The following is a 20,195-nucleotide window of genomic DNA, read 5'->3' as shown; positions in this document are numbered from 1 at the left end:
TCCCTTCTATACCTAAAGCTAATCCTACTTGCAGCTTATCCGAGGGAGTAGTATAAAGTGTAAAAGATTTACACTTTGGTTGGTTTCCAATCGTACCAAAGTACAACTACAGTGTACCCTTTTACACTTTATACTACTCCCTCGGATAAGCTGCAAGTAGGATTAGCTTTAGGTATAGAAGGGAGTATCGGATGAGCCACAAGTAGGATCATCCCTAGGTGTAGAATGGGCATGACGGGCCCTCAGATTTTTGGATCTCAACAATGGTTGATCCAGCGAACTTCTGAGTGGTCTCAATCGATAGCTTGGATTCGATTTGCATAATAAAAGTGGTTTTATTTTTCTCCTACGTGCTCTATAAGTGGAGATATTGCGACGCCAAATATAGGATTTCGGATTTTCCCGATTTTTCATCACTTTAAGAAACGTCGTCGTCGTCGTCGTCATCGTCGTCAACCAAAAAGTGGTGGGGATAATGTACTTTTTGATTTTTTGACGTAACGTGGTGCTCGCGTTACAAGCGCGAGGAAAAAATACCGGGACCCCGAAATATTTCGAAAAATGTAATTTTGTAACGCATTACATTGCAATATCAGTGTGACCTTGAACAGCGTTGTCAAAAGTAGTGATATTAACAAATTGTGCCAAATATAACAATGAATATTTATACAAACTAATTGTTTTATTAGTTTTTGATATAAAATGTTATATCCTTTCTGACACAATGTCAATCGTCACTGCGAAATCTGACGCCATGTGGCGCTCGCAAGCGTCTCTAGCGCGGCAAAAGACCACGTGAGTAGAAGCGCGATCAATATGCGAATGTAAATCTAAACATTAATCTTTAGGGGAATGATAGAGATTAAAGGATAAGGCGTTACAAAGGATAAGTGTTACGGCGACGACGACGACGGCGATAACGGTCACCAGTGGTCTTAGGAGCGTGCCCCAGCAAGTGACGGCGGCTCGGACAGCGGCAACGGGACCGAGGCCGTGTCGTTGTCCGAATCACCGTAGAATGAAATAGCGATCAAGGAGATCGACTCCAGTACCTCGAATATCACCGAGATTATCGGGACCGTCGCCATAGAAGTAGAATATTATGAAATATTTACTACAAAATTTGTGATATCACCTTAAAAAATAACCTCTTTTAAAAAAAGGGTAAAAAAGACGCCAAGTATAAGCGCCATCCAATCGAGAATTATATAATTTAATTATTTGAATATATTTTATTAAAAGAAAAAACATTTTTATCTTTTCTACAAAAGTAATGATATCATTAAATTGCGCCAACTAAAATAGATATTTATACAAACTAGATACTTTATTATTTTAAAATATTATATCCAAACAATCGAGTATAAGATTTTACCAAAAGAAATAAAGGAGACAATAACATTAATGAGACAAATTTTTAATACTTATTCAATAAAAATATAATGCAAACAACTTTAATACAAATAAACATTTTATTAAAAGATAGCCTTTTCTAATTTAATTGTTGAATACATATCGATCTTGATTTAAGACATTATTGTTTATTAAAAAAACTTGGTGCTGCTAAACCAAATATTAATTGCGCTTTTTCTCCTTCCTTACAAGTATTAAACTCTCTCTTTCTTTTGTTCATACGTGTGTGTATGCGCGCGCGCGCGTATGGGTTATGAAATAGGAATTAGAATTAATTATAAATTTAGATTGTATATTTCAGCGGTTTAGCGCAATTTAATGATATCATTACTTTTGTAGAGAAGATAAAAATGTTTTTTCTTTTAATAAAATATATTCAAACAATTAAATTATATAATTCTCGATTGAATGGTAAGAGTTACATGACTCACAATGAGTAAAGGTCGATTCAGACTACATGACGCAGACCGTCACGTTCCGGCACGATAAAATATTAAAACATGCGTTTTAAATGAGACTATACACTAATCGACACCGACGTTGACAAAACGCGCGGATAGTGTAGACCGAGGGGTAAATCGCTGAGGGTATGTGGTGTACAGATTTGGAGCATTACTAGGCATTTTTGGGCATTAGTTTAGGCATAAGGCCTTGCTGGTGCATCTTAAAAATAAAATATACGTGCGCGTGGGCGTAGGCGTGTGCGTGAATGTGTGTATGTGTCGGTATGAAGGCCGGACTCGGCAGACATGCAAAATGGTGTATTATTCTCCTACCACCAGATAAACTTTCGGCGCGGTGTCATATGTCGCGCGTTCGCTCGCTGCGCGCCGTTCGCCCACTCACTGCTCCCCGCTCGCCGCCGTCTCTCATCGATCGATGCGTGACTCCACCTCTCGCTATCGGATCTTGAGAGATGTCAACAAATACACCAATTTGCATGTCTGCCAAGTCCGGCCTTCAGCTCCTCCGTGCACTTATTGGCTCAGACGTTTTTCTTAATTACGCGATAATAATTACAGATTTGGTAAAATGGTATATAACTTTTCTTCTCAGCTTGACCCAATCTACTATAATCTTTGGAGTCGTCCAAATCGAATCCGACACCCTGTATATTCAGTGTAGCATACTTCAGTGTAGTATACTAAAGTCAAATTATGTGTTGTTTAGGTACAGAGAATATTTAATTTTATCATTTAAAATAGATGTGTTGTTATTAAAAATTTTTAATTATGTTTTTACAACAAGTTTTTAACCCAACAAATATTCTAGTTATAATATTTATCTTCTCTTATACATGTACCTTTGTCGTATTTGTAAAAGAACAATAGCATTATTCCTTTACGTTCTAACGTTGAGAGTCCTACATGCGATAAATGACTGGGCTCTTCTTTAGATCTTTAGATGTTTTCTCCCTTTTTCGAAACAGAAACGCAAATCCAATTTTATATCTTGTGTTTAGACTGAAAGTGTATATTCAGAGACCTTAGAAAAGTAAAATGAGAAAAAAGAGATAAATAATAGGCAAACAAAATGCAAAAATGTAGTTAAAAGCAAACTTTATTTACTTTAACGAAAAAAGTTGTTTTTGAAAAGTATTAAAAAATGTTAAATTATGAATGAAATATGAAAGGAATTAATTAATTAAAGCAATAAACACTTAGGTATTATGTTTATTATGATTATCAAGATGACAACTTTAAACAGAAATTCTAAATGTTTCAATATTTAAATATTATTTTTTATGACGTAACGAATATTTATAAACTGATATTTGCGCTCAAACTTTAATCGGATTCACTACCGAAGGAAACTTTTGGTTTGTTGAATTGCTTCATATTTCGGGGCTCGCGAGCTTCTAAATCCGTCACTGATACAACGGTAAATTGAAGTACAATAAAAATTATAACGGGAACTTATAGTCAACCCAACTGGCTAGTTGCTTTATTTAAAGTTGATACAACGTTTCGACCCTATAGTTTGGGTCCTTTTCAAGTATTACTAAGTAAATCATCTTGTCAGAAGTGACAGTGTCAAATTGTAAATTGATAGCAACTAGCCAGTTGGGTTGACTATAAGTTCCCGTTATAATTTTTATTCATTACTGGTGACCATAAGCAATCTTCCTACATGAAGTACAATAGTTTCTCTATTGAGTCACAAATTGCACTTACCGAAATTATGTGTAAATTATAATTCTATATTTTTATATATGTTCCTATAATCTAAACTCTTATGCCTGTGTATTAATTACAATTATCCTATATTTATATTGTTAAAGTTATAATTTAAATTTCATATTTAAATTACAACTTTAACTTAAAATAAACAATTTTAATTATAACAACTTGAAACAAACGTTTGAAATAATTTGTCTTAAACGTTTCACTATTTTAAATATATTTGTTCTAAATGTGTTTATGGCTTGCATTTCTGAAAGTTTAAAATAGATTTAAAATTTTCAGACAGATTTTTGTCAAATATTAATCACGTAATCACGTACTTCAATTATCACGTAATGGTAAAATTAATTTTTTTAAATACAATAAAGAAATAATTTATACAGGTTGTTAATTGAAGAAAGACAGGGTGTTAATTAAATTATTCCTTATAAAATTCTGAGTCAAAAAGTTCTGAACCATTTTTTCTATCATGCTTAATAATGAATAAGTCAATTTACTAACAATAAGCACCGGCCGAGGGGGAAACCGCTGAGGGCATTGTGGTGTACAGATTTGCGGCATTACTGGGCATTACTAGGGGCATTAGGTCTTGTTGTGACAATATAAAGATAAAATAAGATAAAATAAGATGAAATAAGATAACACAAGATAAATGATGTAAAACAAGATAACAAAATTAAGTAATGCCCATTGGGCATTGGTGTACAAGATTTTGGTCAGCGGTTTCCCCCTCGGCACCGGCCTTTAGCCGGGTGATACATCAGTGAAGAATTTTATCAAGCAACTCTTATCAGAGTAAAGTTTTTCTTATACATTTTTGTTCACAAAAAAGCAATCCTGCTGACCAAATTACTCCATCACATTATGACATTGTGCGAAATATTTAAGAAAGAAATTGTCTCTTTCATTTAAAAAGATATAATAAATGTTTTTGAGAGTCATTGTTTTTTGCAATTTAAGTCGTTCTTTCTTTCTTACAATTAGACAAAATTGGTAACGTTGTGTTGCCGTCAAAGAACGTATACTATTAGTGGTTGTCTCTCTTTTACATAATAAAAATAATATCTTCTTTGCACTTTTTCATATAAAAATATTATTAAAATAAAGTTAGATGGAAAATCACATATAGAATAGAATTTAACTCTTTGATTATTTGTGCAGGGAGCGTTTGGTAAAGCATGCCTACAAAATGTACCTGAGTCAACAGACTTATTATAGGGTATCAGCTTTAGACACTAGGCTTGGCGGGGCCGAGCAAAGACTGACAGATGACTTGTCAGAGCTAGCCAGTTCTGTAGCGCATCTATATTCTAGTTTAACAAAACCGCTGCTGGACTGTGCTTTAGTCGGTATAGCACTTATTTCATTTTCACACAAAATGGGCGCAAAAACAATACCAGGTGAGATAACTTTGTTTTTCTGACGACTTCAACTATAAAGTTTAGTGAGAACTTAATTAACGATTACGCAACTTATTCAGCAATATCTATAATATATAAATGGAGTAATTTTAGTTTTCTTTTGTTTAATATGCGGCAAAAAGGTTCAGATTAAGAAAAGAATAAATTTTATAATACATACAGTTAACAGTAAGCAATTTTACTGATTGAATCAATCACTGATTGATTTGCTCAGACATTTCAATACATTATTCGATAACTATTGCGAATTTTGTAAAATAGTACATGATTTTTCTTCTTAGTCTGACCCAATTTACCACCATTTTTCATAGGGGTACTCTTGTGTCAGTCATCCTGGGATGAGTCGTAAAGGCTGTCCCAACCTTTTACCATAAGAGGTGAATTACCGACCGCAACAGTAGCCAACTCGGGAAAAATGGATAAAATCTCATTCTACATGTCTCAATCATATAATATCTAATTAATTCTCGAGAAATGTAATTAGATATTACATGATTGAGACATGTAAAATGAGATTTAATTTACTTTTTTCCGAGCTGGCTACAGTTGCGATCGATAATTCACCTCTTACGGTAAAGGGTTGGGACAGCTTTTACGACTCACCCTGTATAGTAATACTGAAAAAATTCATGCATGTGATCTGATTCGGAATTTCCGAGCTAGAGTAAATTGAATTACTTAAATATTATGGTTACGAAATACTAGAGTCTGCTCAGAAACAACAGGTTTCGCGGTCAAAATTTGCTATCATATTCTATTAACAAACTCTATTATATTTTTGTTGATATTGCCCGAACGAGTTTTGTTTTCTACATATTTGATTATTTGGAGTGGGAGATATACATTATTACATTAAAATCATTATATTATTAATAAATTAAACTTTAAACTTCTCTTTTAAGCCTGTATTGTTATTATTATTGCTATTATATTTTATTACCTAGGACCACTATTAGCGGCAGCAGTTATTGCTTTAACCGGACAAGTTCTGCGTTTTGCCTCACCGAAGTTCGGCCAGCTGGTTGCTGAAGAAGCAACACGACGTGGAAAACTAAGGGAAGCGCATGCTCGTATCAGTGCGCACGCAGAAGAAATTGCGTTCTATGGGGGTCACGATACAGAACATCGTTATCTGAACTCCGCTTACAAGTCTTTGGTGACACATTTGCAACGTATTCTTGCTGTCAAACTATGGTATGTGATGCTAGAACAGTTCCTCATGAAGTACGTGTGGTCTGGCACAGGACTTCTCGTTATCGCAATGCCGTTGCTTTATAATACGGCTACGTCATCGGGAAGTGGGATGATTAATACGGATGGCGATGGTGCGTATAACAACGCAAGTTTGATATTTCCAAACATACTATCTCGTATACAATAAAAAAGTAGCAATAATGATAATTTATAATTTGATAAAAAGATTTTCCATAGTAATAGATTCATAGAAAGTTTTTTGCAATTTTTTATATTATATTGTTATTACATAAAAACGTATAAAAATTATATAAATTATGTTTTTTACTGTACTGTATTATATTTATGTCTGAAAATATTTGTATTATATTTATGTATACCGTACCAAAAAAAAAGAGAAAAAACAAAATTAAGAAACATACAGCAATTGAAATGTAAATGTTAACAAAAGCTTATAGACAAACATAAGAATTTATACTAACATTTAATTAGGTGGTGTGAGTGAGCGAACAAGATATCTGACAACTTCGAAAAATCTTTTGAGCTCTGGGGCAGATGCTGTCGAACGTCTTATGTCATCTTATAAAGTGCGTATTTTAAATTTTAATAATTTTGTTAATCCCGTATGTTTTGAGATTAAAACGCGAATCTGAACGTTAAAGTTAAAGAAAGCGTCTCTGAAGATACTCGTTAAAAGTATACACAATCTAATTCTTATTGAAACAGGAATTGGTCGCATTGGCGGGGTACGCAGCACGCGTCAGCGAAATGCTAGACGTGTTTAAGGACGCTGCACTCTGCAAATACAAGAGAAACATCGTCACCAGTAGTCCATCGAGATCCGTTCCAAACGGTAACGCTCAACAATTGACGGAAAAAGTAATCGAATTTAGTAACGGCACACCAATAATAAAAGGTAAATCAAATGATTCAAATAAAATATTTGGCAACACCTGTCTGGTGTTAGACCTAGACAACTTTTCTTTTTGTGGGGCTATGTTATTATACAATACAAGAGAGATACAACTTTATAACTCGAGAAAAATATAATCCCCCCCCTCTCTCTCTCTCTCTCTCTCTCTCTCTCTCATATTAAATAATATTGTAATATTACTTATTTTACTATTAATACTGTAATAATGATCTTAATAATGTAAAATTAGTGATGTTGATAATTTAGTATTTGTTGTCTTACTCATTATTTTAGACTTTTATTACGATAATCATTATACATGACTTGACTTTTTACCAGGAATTGTTCGTGAAAGCACAGATGGCAGTATAAGTCTTATTAACGTGCCGATAGTCACGCCTAATTGCGAAATAATTGTACCTAACTTAACAGTCCACGTAAGTATAGTTTTCAGATGTTTTCTACACACAAAGACATGACTTAGTAATATCGGCTAAATTGCAGTAGCTGCTTTGAAATTAATTAAAAAGCTAAGTGTTTTGTTGCCATAGCTAAAAATTGGTGATTATAGATAAAATTCAATCACTGCGAGATACAACTTTATTAGTTGGAAAGAATAGCGCACTTAGCACGAGCAGCTAAGAAAAGAGCAGCTACTTCGAAATATATTACGCGCGCGATCCCGACATGCGATTCGCAATTCTTTTTGAGACGTTGCCATATGTATCAGCGTACCATCCCTGATAGCACAACAAGTCTCAGTTATGTTGCACTTATGTTGCAAAGACATTGAAACGTCTTTGCAACATAACTGCAACATAACTGAGACTTATGTGCTATCAGGGATTACTTCACGTGTGGTACAATACAACGGCATGGTATCGTTCTTTTCGTCCTATAAAGCTGTTCGACGTATGTTTCTGCGCTTGTGTATATACAGCTAAATATTATTTGTTTCTAACAGCTAATATTTTTCGCTGCAGTATCTAAATTCAAAGAGCTAATAAATTGAGGTTTGGCAGCAACATGAGCTGTCCCTATTTCAAAGACACATTTTAGCTGTCACTGCTAAATTTTAGCTCTTTTGGCTAATCTTTTCTTTGCGTGTAGCATCAAGTACAAATTGACGCAGTGTAATATAGAGAATTATTTCATCCTTGTTTAATAATGGCAAACAACAAAGCTAAAGCGATTCACTGTGTTGTACAGCGTTGCCTGCGTACGTTGCTGGAAAGCGCTCATTATGAATCTTTGACTAGGGGTGCGTTCGGAGAGCTCGCTATCGCGTTAACGCAAACGCTACCAAAGACCGTTCGTGAAACGAATAGCGCGATAGTGATAACGAGCTCCGTGAACAGCTGAACAGCACAAATAGCGCTGACACAACATGGTGGATAACCTCGTGAAATAATAAATAATAAAAGAAATAATAATTTCATTATTTTAGTAATATAGTATATATTATATACTGAAGAGTATCAGCCACGGAAACTTTAACTAATACACCCAGTGAGAAATTATTCGTCGTCCGACGTCGAAATGAGGTCGAATCGACGTCAACTTGACGGTGTCGATGTCGATTTGACGTCGTTTCGACATCGTTTCGACGTCGGGCGACGAATCATTTCTCACTGGGCATTTTCATTAGTTTCTACATCATGCAGAGTAATTTCAACATAAGTGCTTTCTATTACTTTTACGATAAATCAAAAACAAATTGTACAAAGAAGACGTACTATTGACAGCAACTCACAACGTTCACGGAGCTCACAAACGCTAACGCTATCATCAACTTACCTCGGAAGGAAAAGCGTTGATACTATTGTATGTAGCGTGCGGTTATGACGTATAACGCTACCATTAGTGACGTTATGATAGCGTTTACTAGCACTATCATCTAGCTCCGCGAACAGCCTGTAGCGCTAAACAGCGTTGACAGTTGAGACCTTGTAATCAGAGACTGGCCACAAGAGCTCGCCAAGTTCCAGCGTGTGAGAGAGAAACATATTATAGGCTTTCTCACTCTTCCATGATTCTACGATTCTACGATCGTAGAATAGTGAGATAGACTATGTTTCTCTCTCACTCGCGGGAATTTGACGAACATAATCAATAGCTAACTTCGGACTTCGTAGCCAAGATGTGTAGTACCATCATTGACCACAATTGAAGAATACGAGAACTAAAATTCTATATATAACAAATATATTATTTGTAGAGTTTATTTTTATTTTTACACAATTACATATCCTTATTTTTCTTCATATTTCTTATAGCCTACATATTTATTTTGATTACTTCTTAACTACAAACTATACCACCCAAATTGATAAAATATATAATAAGTACACATCCATTCTTCTATTTTACATGCCCGCGTACGCATATACTCATATATTTACCTGTAATCAACAGATAAAACCAGGCGATCATCTTTTAATTACTGGACCCAATGGCTGCGGCAAAAGCTCTCTCTTCCGGGTTATTTCCGGTCTCTGGCCTGTTTATGATGGAACTCTCATCAGACCAGCTGAAAGAAATTCTTCCGAACATGGCAGGCCTGCCCTATTTTATATTCCACAAAAGCCGTATATGACAGTGGGTTGTCTTCGTGATCAAATCATCTATCCATCGCATTCTGGGTCTATATATTTATATTTTTGCTTTTTATAATATATTTATATATTTTATAATTATTCACATTAGAAATAAAAATCGTAAAAGATTTTAATTAAATTATTAAATATAATTAAATTAATTATAATTCAAGTTATAATTAAATTTTTTATAAAAGGTTTTTTTATATGTGCTATTCGACTTTTTATTAAAATATGAACAAGAAAGATACACATTATCTTTATTTTGTTATAGGTCGGAGAATTGCTCGGATGAAGAATTGCTACAGTTGTTAGGAGATGTGGATCTACGAGGTATCGTAGAACGAGAATCAGAAGGTTTTGACGCTCTTGGCGATTGGGATTCCACTCTATCGGGTGGCGAGAAGCAACGGCTCGCAATGACACGACTTTTATATCACGCTCCACAGTATGCTTTGTTAGATGAATGCACAAGCGCTGTCAGCCTTGAAGCTGAAGGAATAATGTATGAAACCGCAAAGAAAAGAGGAATTACTCTGTTGACTATCACTCATCGAGTGGCATCGCTCGCTAAATATCATAAGTTACTGTTGAAATTCGATGGAGAAGGCGGCTGGACTTTTGGCCCATTAAATATGGATGGGTTATCGATATTACCGAATCGAGAAACTAATAAGGAAGAAGCAGAACGAGAGAAAGCAAAGGCCAGCCACTATATGTTGCATGTATGATAAATATTTTATTTCATATTAATGGTGCTTTAAGAATTTATATTCTCAGAGTTTATAAATTTGATATTTATGAAAAACCGTAGACTATATATATGTTAAGCACAAAATTATATCAGAATTAATTCAACTTAAATTTTTTCAAATTTAATTTAATTCTAGAATATAATATTATATAACTTATATTTTCCTTCAATTTGTTTCAAACGTTGTCGTATACAGTTGCTAATATTTTTTATATAGAATACAAATTTCTTATAATTTGATATAAAAAAGAAATGTTATCGAATAATTTTGTTTTTTTTATTTGATAATATTGCATATATTATTGTTATAGTTACAATTACACGAATTATTATTTATTTTATTGCTTTATTTAGTTCCATATTTATTTATTATTTTTAACATTCCCTTGTTATTTTCTTTTTAGGAGCTGCGTGATATACATCCGGAAAATACCTACGTGGGAATCAGTTGAAAAATAAAGTCTATGGAATTTTGTATTACAAATGAAATAAAAAATAGAGAAATAATTTAGTTTGAAAAGATAATAATATAGAATACGAAATGAAAATAAAAAATTATCTATTTTATGTTATTTTCACATACACATACACACGCGCGCGCGCACACTTATACATATGTATATGTATATATCGTATTCTATTTTCTATATCGTATTGATATAAATACGAAAAATGATAAATAAATTATTATGGTGCGTGGATACATATGAATGTACATATATTTTTAGGATTGCGCAGTGTAAAAAGGTATTTTTTCTACTTTTAGAATGATCGACGATTTAAAACTTCACATTTTTAAGCATATTTTACTATTAAATATATGGTTGCAAAGGAAAGACTTATTGAACTATGATTAAGTTTGTAGAATGGATTTTCGAGGTACAATTATACATTTCATTAGTATGTTATTTAATCAATATAAATATACATATTTGGGAATAAACATATTTATGATTATTAAAATAAAATACTACATATTTTCTCTAAATGAAAAAGAATATTCGCTATCGTTTTGAAAAACATGTTAATTATTGAATATAAGCCCGTTAAATGTTACAGAATATATTGAATTGCGATTGATTTACTATTCAATTTTAAAGGTTTAGAGAGTAAAATGATTTATTAAGGAAAAAATTATGTAAACATTATAAACAATAAAATATTATAAATTACCATATTTGAAATATACATGGGGCGTTCTCTGTCAAAAAGGCCACTCCCCTGCCCACTTCAATTTTTGAGATATAATGCTCTAAAAGGGCTTAAAATTTTCGTTGAAGTGTCTATTTTTCGATGCCGTATGGCGTTTTCGAAAATTCAAAATGGCGGACCCAGAATCGCGACTAGAATGAAAAAAGCCATTAAAAGCAAGATAATATTAGGCAACAAATTTTTAATTTTGTCAATTACATGAGTGTGAATAGTAATTTTCCATGTATTTTTGCCTGCTGAACACGAATCTGTTGTCCAAATTTGGCTAGCATCACGATTTTTAGAAAAATGGCCTCAAATTCGTAAAAACAGCATTTTTGATGGTTTTCGTGACGTAGCACGGCAGCAAATTTTTTCCCCAATTTCATTAATGCCACGCGAAAGTACCAACTTTTAACTTTAAAATGCCTTGTGTTTCGTTTCGGTATGAGTTTATTTTAATGGTCTAATATTCAACTTTATTCAGAAACGAATTTCTTCCCAAGATCAAGTGATCGCTCTGGCATGAAGTTCTATACAGAGAATTGTGGTAGAAACAAAAATTTAGCTTACAAGTCGCTATCAAAAGGTGCGTTCCGTTTTATGCATGATGCGCAAAATGCATCATTTATCCTTGTTCTGTACCGAATGTTAAATAAGGTTAAATGATGCATTATGCGCATCATGCGTGAAACGGAACGCACTTAAAGTAATACTACAGATAAATTCGGATATGGAGTTAATGATACAGAGCATCAGTATCATTGTTCCGTTTCACGGTTGCGTTGCATGCGCGCAACCAGTGTTTCTCATTTTAGCTATATCTCGAAAACGAAAAATCGTACCGAAACGAAACAAAACTCATTTTAAAGCTAAACATTCATAGTTCAGCATAGTATTAGCGAAATTTAGAGGAAAAAATTTTTTGCAGGTGTTATGCATAAACACTCAAAATTGTCGTGTGTTTCTGGCATTTTCGGCATTTTTCTCAAAATCGTGACGTGCTAGCCAAATTTGGATAATCGAATTCGTCTTCAGCAAACAAAAATACATAGAAAATGACTATTCATACTCATGTAATCGACAAAATTAAAAATTTATTGCCTAATATTATCGTGCTTTTAATGGCTTTTTCCATTATAGTCGCGATTCTAGTTCCGCCATTTTGAATTTTCAAAAACGCCATACGGCATCGAAAAATAGACACCAACGAAAATTTTAAGCCCTTTTAGAGCATTATATCTCAAAAATTGAAGTGGGCAGAGGGGGTGGCCTTTTTGACAGAGAACGCCCCACATATATTTTTCTTTTTTCACTCCTTTGCCTAATCTTTTATGTATATTTTTGATGAACAAGCTAATACAATGTTTTCCCATTATGACAAATGGATTATATGTAATGAAATAAATAAATAAAAGTTTTATTCTATATTCTTAAATTTATATATTATGCTGTACTATATATCTATGTGTAAATTTTATATTAGAGTTTACAAAATGTTATATATTAATAATAATATTAATTATACGAAATCAAGTGAACTAAAAATATCATATATCAAAATATTATTAATTTATTGAGATATTTGATACTTTGTAAAATGTAAACTCATAAATACAATTTGTATAACGTGACATTACATTATATTTTCATTCATATTATAACAATATATTCATATTACCAAATATGTACTATAATACATAATACATAATACAAATTTAAGTTGTCACCAGCGTTGACTTAAAATTTCTACTTAATTTTTGAATTTTTTTTTTATTTGCAGATAAATAGACCAAATGTGACAACAAAAACATTATTTAGCTTTAATTTAAGGAATACAAATTATTATACGTAAGAATAAAGCAATGTGTACTTAAGCCATAAAAATAACATAAAATGAATTATTTTCTACAAGTTCTTTTGTATCTGTTTTCTCCTTATATTTATTAACATATTAAAATATAATTTATTTCTTGAACAGGTCTTGCCAGACTGAGTTGTTCAAAATTTAACTTGAATGCTCTCATTGATTTGTCATTTGTAGGCTCGAAGTATTCTTGGCTCTATCGAACAGTAGTCAAATAATAGTCTGCGATCATATAATATAGTAGAACTCCCTTTACTCTCTCTATTACTCCCTTTACTTTTGTTTTTTTATTGCTGAAGCTTAGTTAAAAGTGAACAATTTTTGCTGTGCTTATTATTTGTATCTTACTTCGAATATTGCACTCATATTATTGATACTCATTAATCTTGAAAATCTTGAAGACTAAAGCTACGATTTATCTTTTATACACATATTCGTTACCAGCACTAGAAAATTAATAAGAAATAACTGTTTTGCAGGAAACATTTTCATTATTATAATATCTAATAATAAATCAATAAGTATATTATACGCATTAAATAACTCGCTTAAAATGCGATTAAGCATTAAATTTAGTTTTCTTTCGAAATGCATCGTCATTATTCAGTGAAAAGGAAAAGAGTTAAAAGAATTTCCCTTATCTTGTTCGAATATGCGAGGGATTTTTCTTTCATGTCGGCTGTGCAGCTGCCATGCAGCTGTAATAGTAGCTGTGCTAACAGCTCGTGCATTAATTTACGCTCGCTTGGACAAAAATTTAATTACGTATGTTTCTTTGTTTTGAAGGCGATCGCAGGGTGACAAGGCGAGTGGCGGCGAGGGTGAGGACGAGAGGTGGTAGCAGCGGCAGGGGTGGGAAGACCCGCAATTTCCGATGAGCTTACATCCAGGAAACCCCGCAAACGCCAAACGTCGATACGCCGACTCTCGAGCCGGCGGCAGCCATCTTGAGAGGTTGCTGCTCGCGTTCCTCCTCTCGCGAGCTCTTGATACTCCAAAACAATTTCGGCGTCGTCGATCTGACGCCGAGTAGAATCACAATTAGCGATTGATAAACAAAATTAAGATCTGTTAACAAAAAAAGCTTATTCCAAATCGTCCCAAGTCGCGTCTAATATAATTTTCTTCATTTGGAAAAAATGAGATTATATTAATATTTCCAAAGCTCTTGCGATAGCTTTCTGATGCATAAGCTCAATTTTATTTCATCAAATTAATGATTAATATGTGCAATTTTCCATAATCAGGCATTATTTTTAAAAATATAACCTTATTGTTTTATTTAAAAACCAAGATATGCCGATATATGTGACTTGTTGATAACCACATTCAATAAATCTGATTGTGTCCAACAATAAGTTTCGTCAAAATCAATAAAAAAAAGAATTCGAGACAATTAAGCCTCTCCATAATATATAACTAAATTTACAAACTCTTTCTTTTGTATAAACTCTGTTTGTAGGTACATACAGAAAGAATAATGAGAAATAAAGTTTAAGAAACAATTACCCATTATTATTTTTCTTTTTATAAAAGACAATGCATAACTTATTTTTCTTATTACTTTTCGTATGTAAACGGACAGAGATTATACAAGAGAAAGAAAACATGTAGAAAGACGTATTTTACATATAATCACATATACTTGTATAAATTTTAAGGGAAAAATGTTTGCCTAGAATGTTTTTATTTAAAACATTATGTAAATAAGCGATGTTACTTAAAAGTGATGATTAGTTTCTTAAAGAGAAAAAATTCTTAAATCTAGAAATCTGTAGATCGGAAGCAATTCGCGCTAGAACATCCTGCATCCTTACACCCTGCATAAATCGGCTGTTTTAATCACAATTGAGTGATTAAACTGCATCGGGGGATGACAGCAATGGCGGTAATCGTCCGTGATTAAAGATCCTGCCTGACAAGATAGCAGCTCTCGCCAGCAAAGCGATTGCGGATTATCCCCGTACGATCATGATAAACGTTTTGATCACGGTTACTTAATTAAGTCTGCGGCTTAAATACGCAATATATGGGAACAGCCCACTCTTTTGCAAGGAGAAATTACGTACGATATTAATCGGATATGCGAAGTGTACGTGTGAACATTTTATTATATTGATATGAAAGTACTTATTTGTTTTCCCTTGCCAGTACAAAATATTCTTTCTTGATATTCCTACCAGCTGTAGTCTACTTTGTACACTTGTAATATTCAATATAATTGCACGAATTTATATCAGTTTATTTCGAAGAATTATGTACCGAAAGAAACGAAAGAAATAAAAGTTTACGTTCCTTTATCACTCCTTTCTTTTGCTATCAAATATTTTCTCTTAAATTTCATTAGTATGTATATTATTAACAGTCTTATATTATTAACGGTCTTACATTATTAACGGTCTTACAATTTCAGCACAATTATCAGAGCTGTATGTTGGAACAGAAATCGTTCGATAATACTATTGAACATTATACCAATACTTGATATTAATTAATAATTTTATATAAATTCGTACATTGTACACTATACTCTGTAATATCATATTTATTAAAATTAATTATTAATAAATGCGTGTTTTCTGAACGCGTCTCCAGCTCCCAAATCTATTTTCGATCATTGAAGTCACCTTTCTGTCGGTCCTTGGGTCTCGATGAGGTAAGATCGTTCATTCTGTTAGGTAATACTTAAATGTAATATCGGCTTATAAACACAATCGTGTACGAACAAGCGTGCACGAGCCGCGCGTAGCCGGCTGGCACGCGCCACATGAAATTCAATCCGTTATTCGAACGAACCGTTCATGGTGGATCAGGAAAGGTGGACGGTGGACATATCCTAATCCTGGGGAAACGGTTACGGCATGTATAATCATCTTGGCGACGCTTCCCCGCCTTATTTTCTTAGCTGGATCCTCTTGAGCAGATGCGCCCTTCGGTTATAGTTCATTCGTCACCAACCCTTTTTCCGAAATGAGAAACTTAAGACGCGTTACTTCTCTGGTATGTATAACACACGATTCAACAAAAGTTAGTAAAAGGACAATCATTTTTTAGTAGAGGAAAGTGCTCTATTATATGAGATAGCAGGTTTTCAACATCCAAATTCAATCACAAATCTTTTTCGCAACTATTACACGATCTAACAATGAATTTTCCACTAAACAGATTCCGCTCCAAGGGCAATAAATTCATGGTGAAATCACCTGATGATGCCTATTAATTTAACAGAAATCCCGCTATCCCATATTAGGATCCTATCTCATAATAGGGGACTTTCCTCTAGTTCGTTTGACGCTTGATACGTTTTTTTGTCTCAGAAATGTTCTGATATATGTCACAACTTTCGGTTTAAAAGAGTAAAAATTAAATTGTTAACAGATATAACTAATAAATGGACTCCTTAAAACAACAACATTAAGAAATTATGAGAAAAAAGTTATTTTCTTCCAAAAATTCTGAAAACAATTAATTTTGTTGAATTTTATTGCAATGGTTAGCAATATAAATTAGGTGACACAAATTTATTTTCGACTTTATCTTTATTTATTTTTTATCTTTATTAACCACACATTGCTTTATTTTTAACAATTCATACAAATTGCAAACGATAAAAGTTATATGTTGTATTTATGTTTGTGTGTAGCTAGAGATAGAAGATTTTAATCCTCCTGCATCCAAACTCCTTGCACACGGGTCGTGCTCGCACGTGGTCGTCATATAAAGAACGCGTGTGCAGGGTCAAAAGAATATCGAGTTCACGTGCGTGTTTACATAATTTGTAATGGTGCTTAATCTTCTCTTTGATTTTGGTTGCGAGTAAACACAGGTGCGTCGAAAAGTACCCCATATCGTCTCGTACCTGCCGTCGCTTCTATTCGTTGCCACATGATTCTACGGATTCGCAATTCAAACAGGGAGCGAGAAAAGGCAAGAAGGGTGACTGAATAGTCGTTCCGAAACAAGTTTGAAGAAAAAACTCGCAAACTCTGGTTTCAATAAAGTGTTTCAATAAAATTTATATATACATAAAAGGCCTGATAAATTTTTAAATTAACAATTTTCTAGGTAAGGTAGAAACATAGTTTTTAAAAAGATTTCTAATTATTTCCTTGGGACTTTTTTAAATTTGTTTCTTTTACTTAATCTATATTAAAGATTTCTAGTACTCTTCTAATCTGATAGTTCAATCTATTTTTATTTTAACCTATAAATAATAATAATATATGTACACGTATATATATATAAAGAAAAAGGCAATAATTTTTTAAGAGACTCAATATAAATACCGTAGACCTAATCGATTGGAAGTGTAAGCCAATACCAGGTTGTACACACGACGTGTCATGAATCCTGGGCCCATCTATGCGACGCGATCTTTTCCTCTCTCTTCCTCTTTGTGTGCTCCACTTATATGTTAATTATACAATAAAATAACTAACATTAACTATTTAAGGCGCGCGGTGCACTATTGCAGCCTCAAAAATAGGTAATTTCAAACAATTTTTTAATGTAAATATAAACCAAAAAGGATTCATTAAATGAAGATTGATTTTTACACAATATTTATAAATTTTGGTCAAATATTTCGTTGATAGTAACATTGGAGAACAGCCTATCGGGAGACTGGTTGACAGGATTCCGGCTACAACTGTTATTTAAGTTAAACAAGTGGCACTGCTTATTATACTACAGACCAGTAGCTATGACCCATCAAATATTTGAAAAATTGGTTTCTCGATTTTTGCGACAAGTTTGAGCTAAAATTCAAAACTTTTGCGTAAAAATTGGAACTTCCTTTAACTTCAAAAATGAATACCAGTTATTAAAGAATGCCTCGATGGACGATAGAGAATTTAATTGCGATTAGATTGCGCTTTGTTTGAAGTAAATCGATGTTTTGTTTCTTTAATGCTAGAGTCAAGAAATACGGTTTTGAGAAAAACATGTTTAAAGTTTGAAACAATGCAATATAAAAAAGAACGGTTAGCATGAGCTGTAGCAAAACTTTTTTTTGAAGCCACACCGATACGAATTTGTGTGAACGGTGTCGACATTCCCATAAAAATCTGTAACAAAATGAGATAAGGCTGTGTGACAATAGGCTCTGTAGGCGCCGGATGCTGCAAAGCGCTCATGCATGTTTACAACAAAACTTCTAGCGTAAACATGAAGAATTTTGACTTCAAGCATTAAAAATGTCATTTTGTAAACTTCAAATGTCAATTTAAAAAAATTGAATTTTAATAGTTTACCCCCCTCCCCTACTAACGCTCGTTAATATAAAATGAGCAAAACTCAAAGTACAAATTCAAATTATTTTCCATAGGTATCCTCTATTTTATGTTCGTACGCCCATATAATATCCTTATGAGGGATGCAAAGCTAGAAACTTACTTTTACGTAAACGATTTATGTTAGTAAATTAAATATAAAAATGAAAGTATGCCATTTTGTTACTTACTTACAAGCAAAAATTTTAGTTCATCGAAAACATATTTCTTAAAGCCTTTTTTTAAATCACTAATTAAGCTGTTAATCACCAACTCTTTTAACCGCTAATATAATTACTCAAAATCTGTTATTCCTCAAATATGTTAAGGAAAGAAAGTCCACCTCTCGTATCATTCCGAGAGTCTTTCATTAAACGCACGGGATACTTTACGTATATCGACAAATTTCGGACGAGCGGAAAACATGATCCTTACTCTCACCGGCACCCTCACGCTGATACGATGACACACAACATGGTGGTGACGTTGTGCCGTGCTCGTGCGGTCGACTTCCTCTTCCTGTGTCCGCATATCGAGACTACGCAGTCAGATGTTCCGTTTATACTCTGTACTCAAGATTATGATGAGGCAAGTCAGTCGAGTACCTATGTGCTCATAAGTCACGCACACAAAATGAGAAGATATAATAATAACAATGAGGTACCTATATACTTGCAATATACATACATACATATACTTCAATTATCAAATTTACTTGAATAAATTTGTTTACGCGTTTTCAATAAAATTATGTCCCGCCCTCGTTCCATTAAAATACATATTTCATTAGAAATGGAGAAAAATAATACATTAGACAAACGATATCGTAATAATAAATAATGTAATAAAACAAGAGAAGATATCGGAGAATATATTAGAGTAAATATCGTATCTTTTATATTGAGTCTAAATTGATAGGGAATATTATCTCTAAATTTATATCTAATTGTAAGGTGCGAAATTGTTGTTGAAGTAACGAATCCTTGAGGAAAGTGACGCGGAGAACCCGCGGTCGAGTTCACCGTTGACTGGTCAATATCCACGAAAAGGAAGGCATTACAAGCCGGTGATCTCGAGAAGGGTATCAAAGAGGAGGACCACCGTGATCGGCGCGCGGTAATGGTATCTAGAGAAAATATAATACCTCCCTTCCATCCAGCCAACTAAGATATACATCATCTGTATAACCGTAACGCGAAGATCATCGACGATCGCCGAACGATCTAATATATCCCATGTTGCCGACATATGTATGTCAACATCACACAATACACGTTATTCGACAGCAGCTGCGACTTGATCAAATGTAACAATATTATCTGCTGGATATGAGTATAAACATAATTTCATTTCTAATAAGATATTAATGCGGATTCGTCCTCGTTGAAGAAG

At 33.3% G+C, this 20,195-nt stretch overlaps 1 protein-coding gene and 1 long non-coding RNA gene across 2 annotated transcripts in view; one reads left to right on the top strand and one right to left on the bottom strand.

Annotated features, from left to right (window-relative positions):
* The window catches only part of LOC105566325, an 18,549-nt gene extending 9,018 nt beyond the window's left edge, over window positions 1-9,531 (bottom strand). The window contains exon 1 of the long non-coding RNA XR_001009273.1: window positions 8,922-9,531. This is a non-coding gene — a long non-coding RNA (uncharacterized LOC105566325). The remainder of the gene's footprint in view (window positions 1-8,921) is intronic.
* Window positions 1-11,023, top strand: part of LOC105566326 (ATP-binding cassette sub-family D member 1) — a 15,401-nt gene extending 4,378 nt beyond the window's left edge. The window contains exons 2-9 of the mRNA XM_012020240.1: window positions 4,758-4,996; window positions 5,962-6,342; window positions 6,704-6,798; window positions 6,938-7,127; window positions 7,464-7,561; window positions 9,540-9,766; window positions 9,996-10,446; window positions 10,880-11,023. Coding sequence (XP_011875630.1) covers window positions 4,758-4,996; window positions 5,962-6,342; window positions 6,704-6,798; window positions 6,938-7,127; window positions 7,464-7,561; window positions 9,540-9,766; window positions 9,996-10,446; window positions 10,880-10,927 — 1,729 coding nt within the window. The 3' untranslated portion in view covers window positions 10,928-11,023. The remainder of the gene's footprint in view (window positions 1-4,757; window positions 4,997-5,961; window positions 6,343-6,703; window positions 6,799-6,937; window positions 7,128-7,463; window positions 7,562-9,539; window positions 9,767-9,995; window positions 10,447-10,879) is intronic.
* Window positions 11,024-20,195: the final 9,172 nt, after the last annotated feature.

The sequence above is a fragment of the Vollenhovia emeryi genome, unplaced genomic scaffold (assembly GCF_000949405.1).
Source record: "Vollenhovia emeryi isolate VEMERY1.0 unplaced genomic scaffold, V.emery_V1.0 DF939145.1, whole genome shotgun sequence".
NCBI classification, from domain to species: domain Eukaryota; kingdom Metazoa; phylum Arthropoda; class Insecta; order Hymenoptera; family Formicidae; genus Vollenhovia; species Vollenhovia emeryi.
The sequence above is the reverse complement of the archived record's forward strand: the minus strand, read 5'-3'. Positions and strand labels throughout refer to the sequence as shown.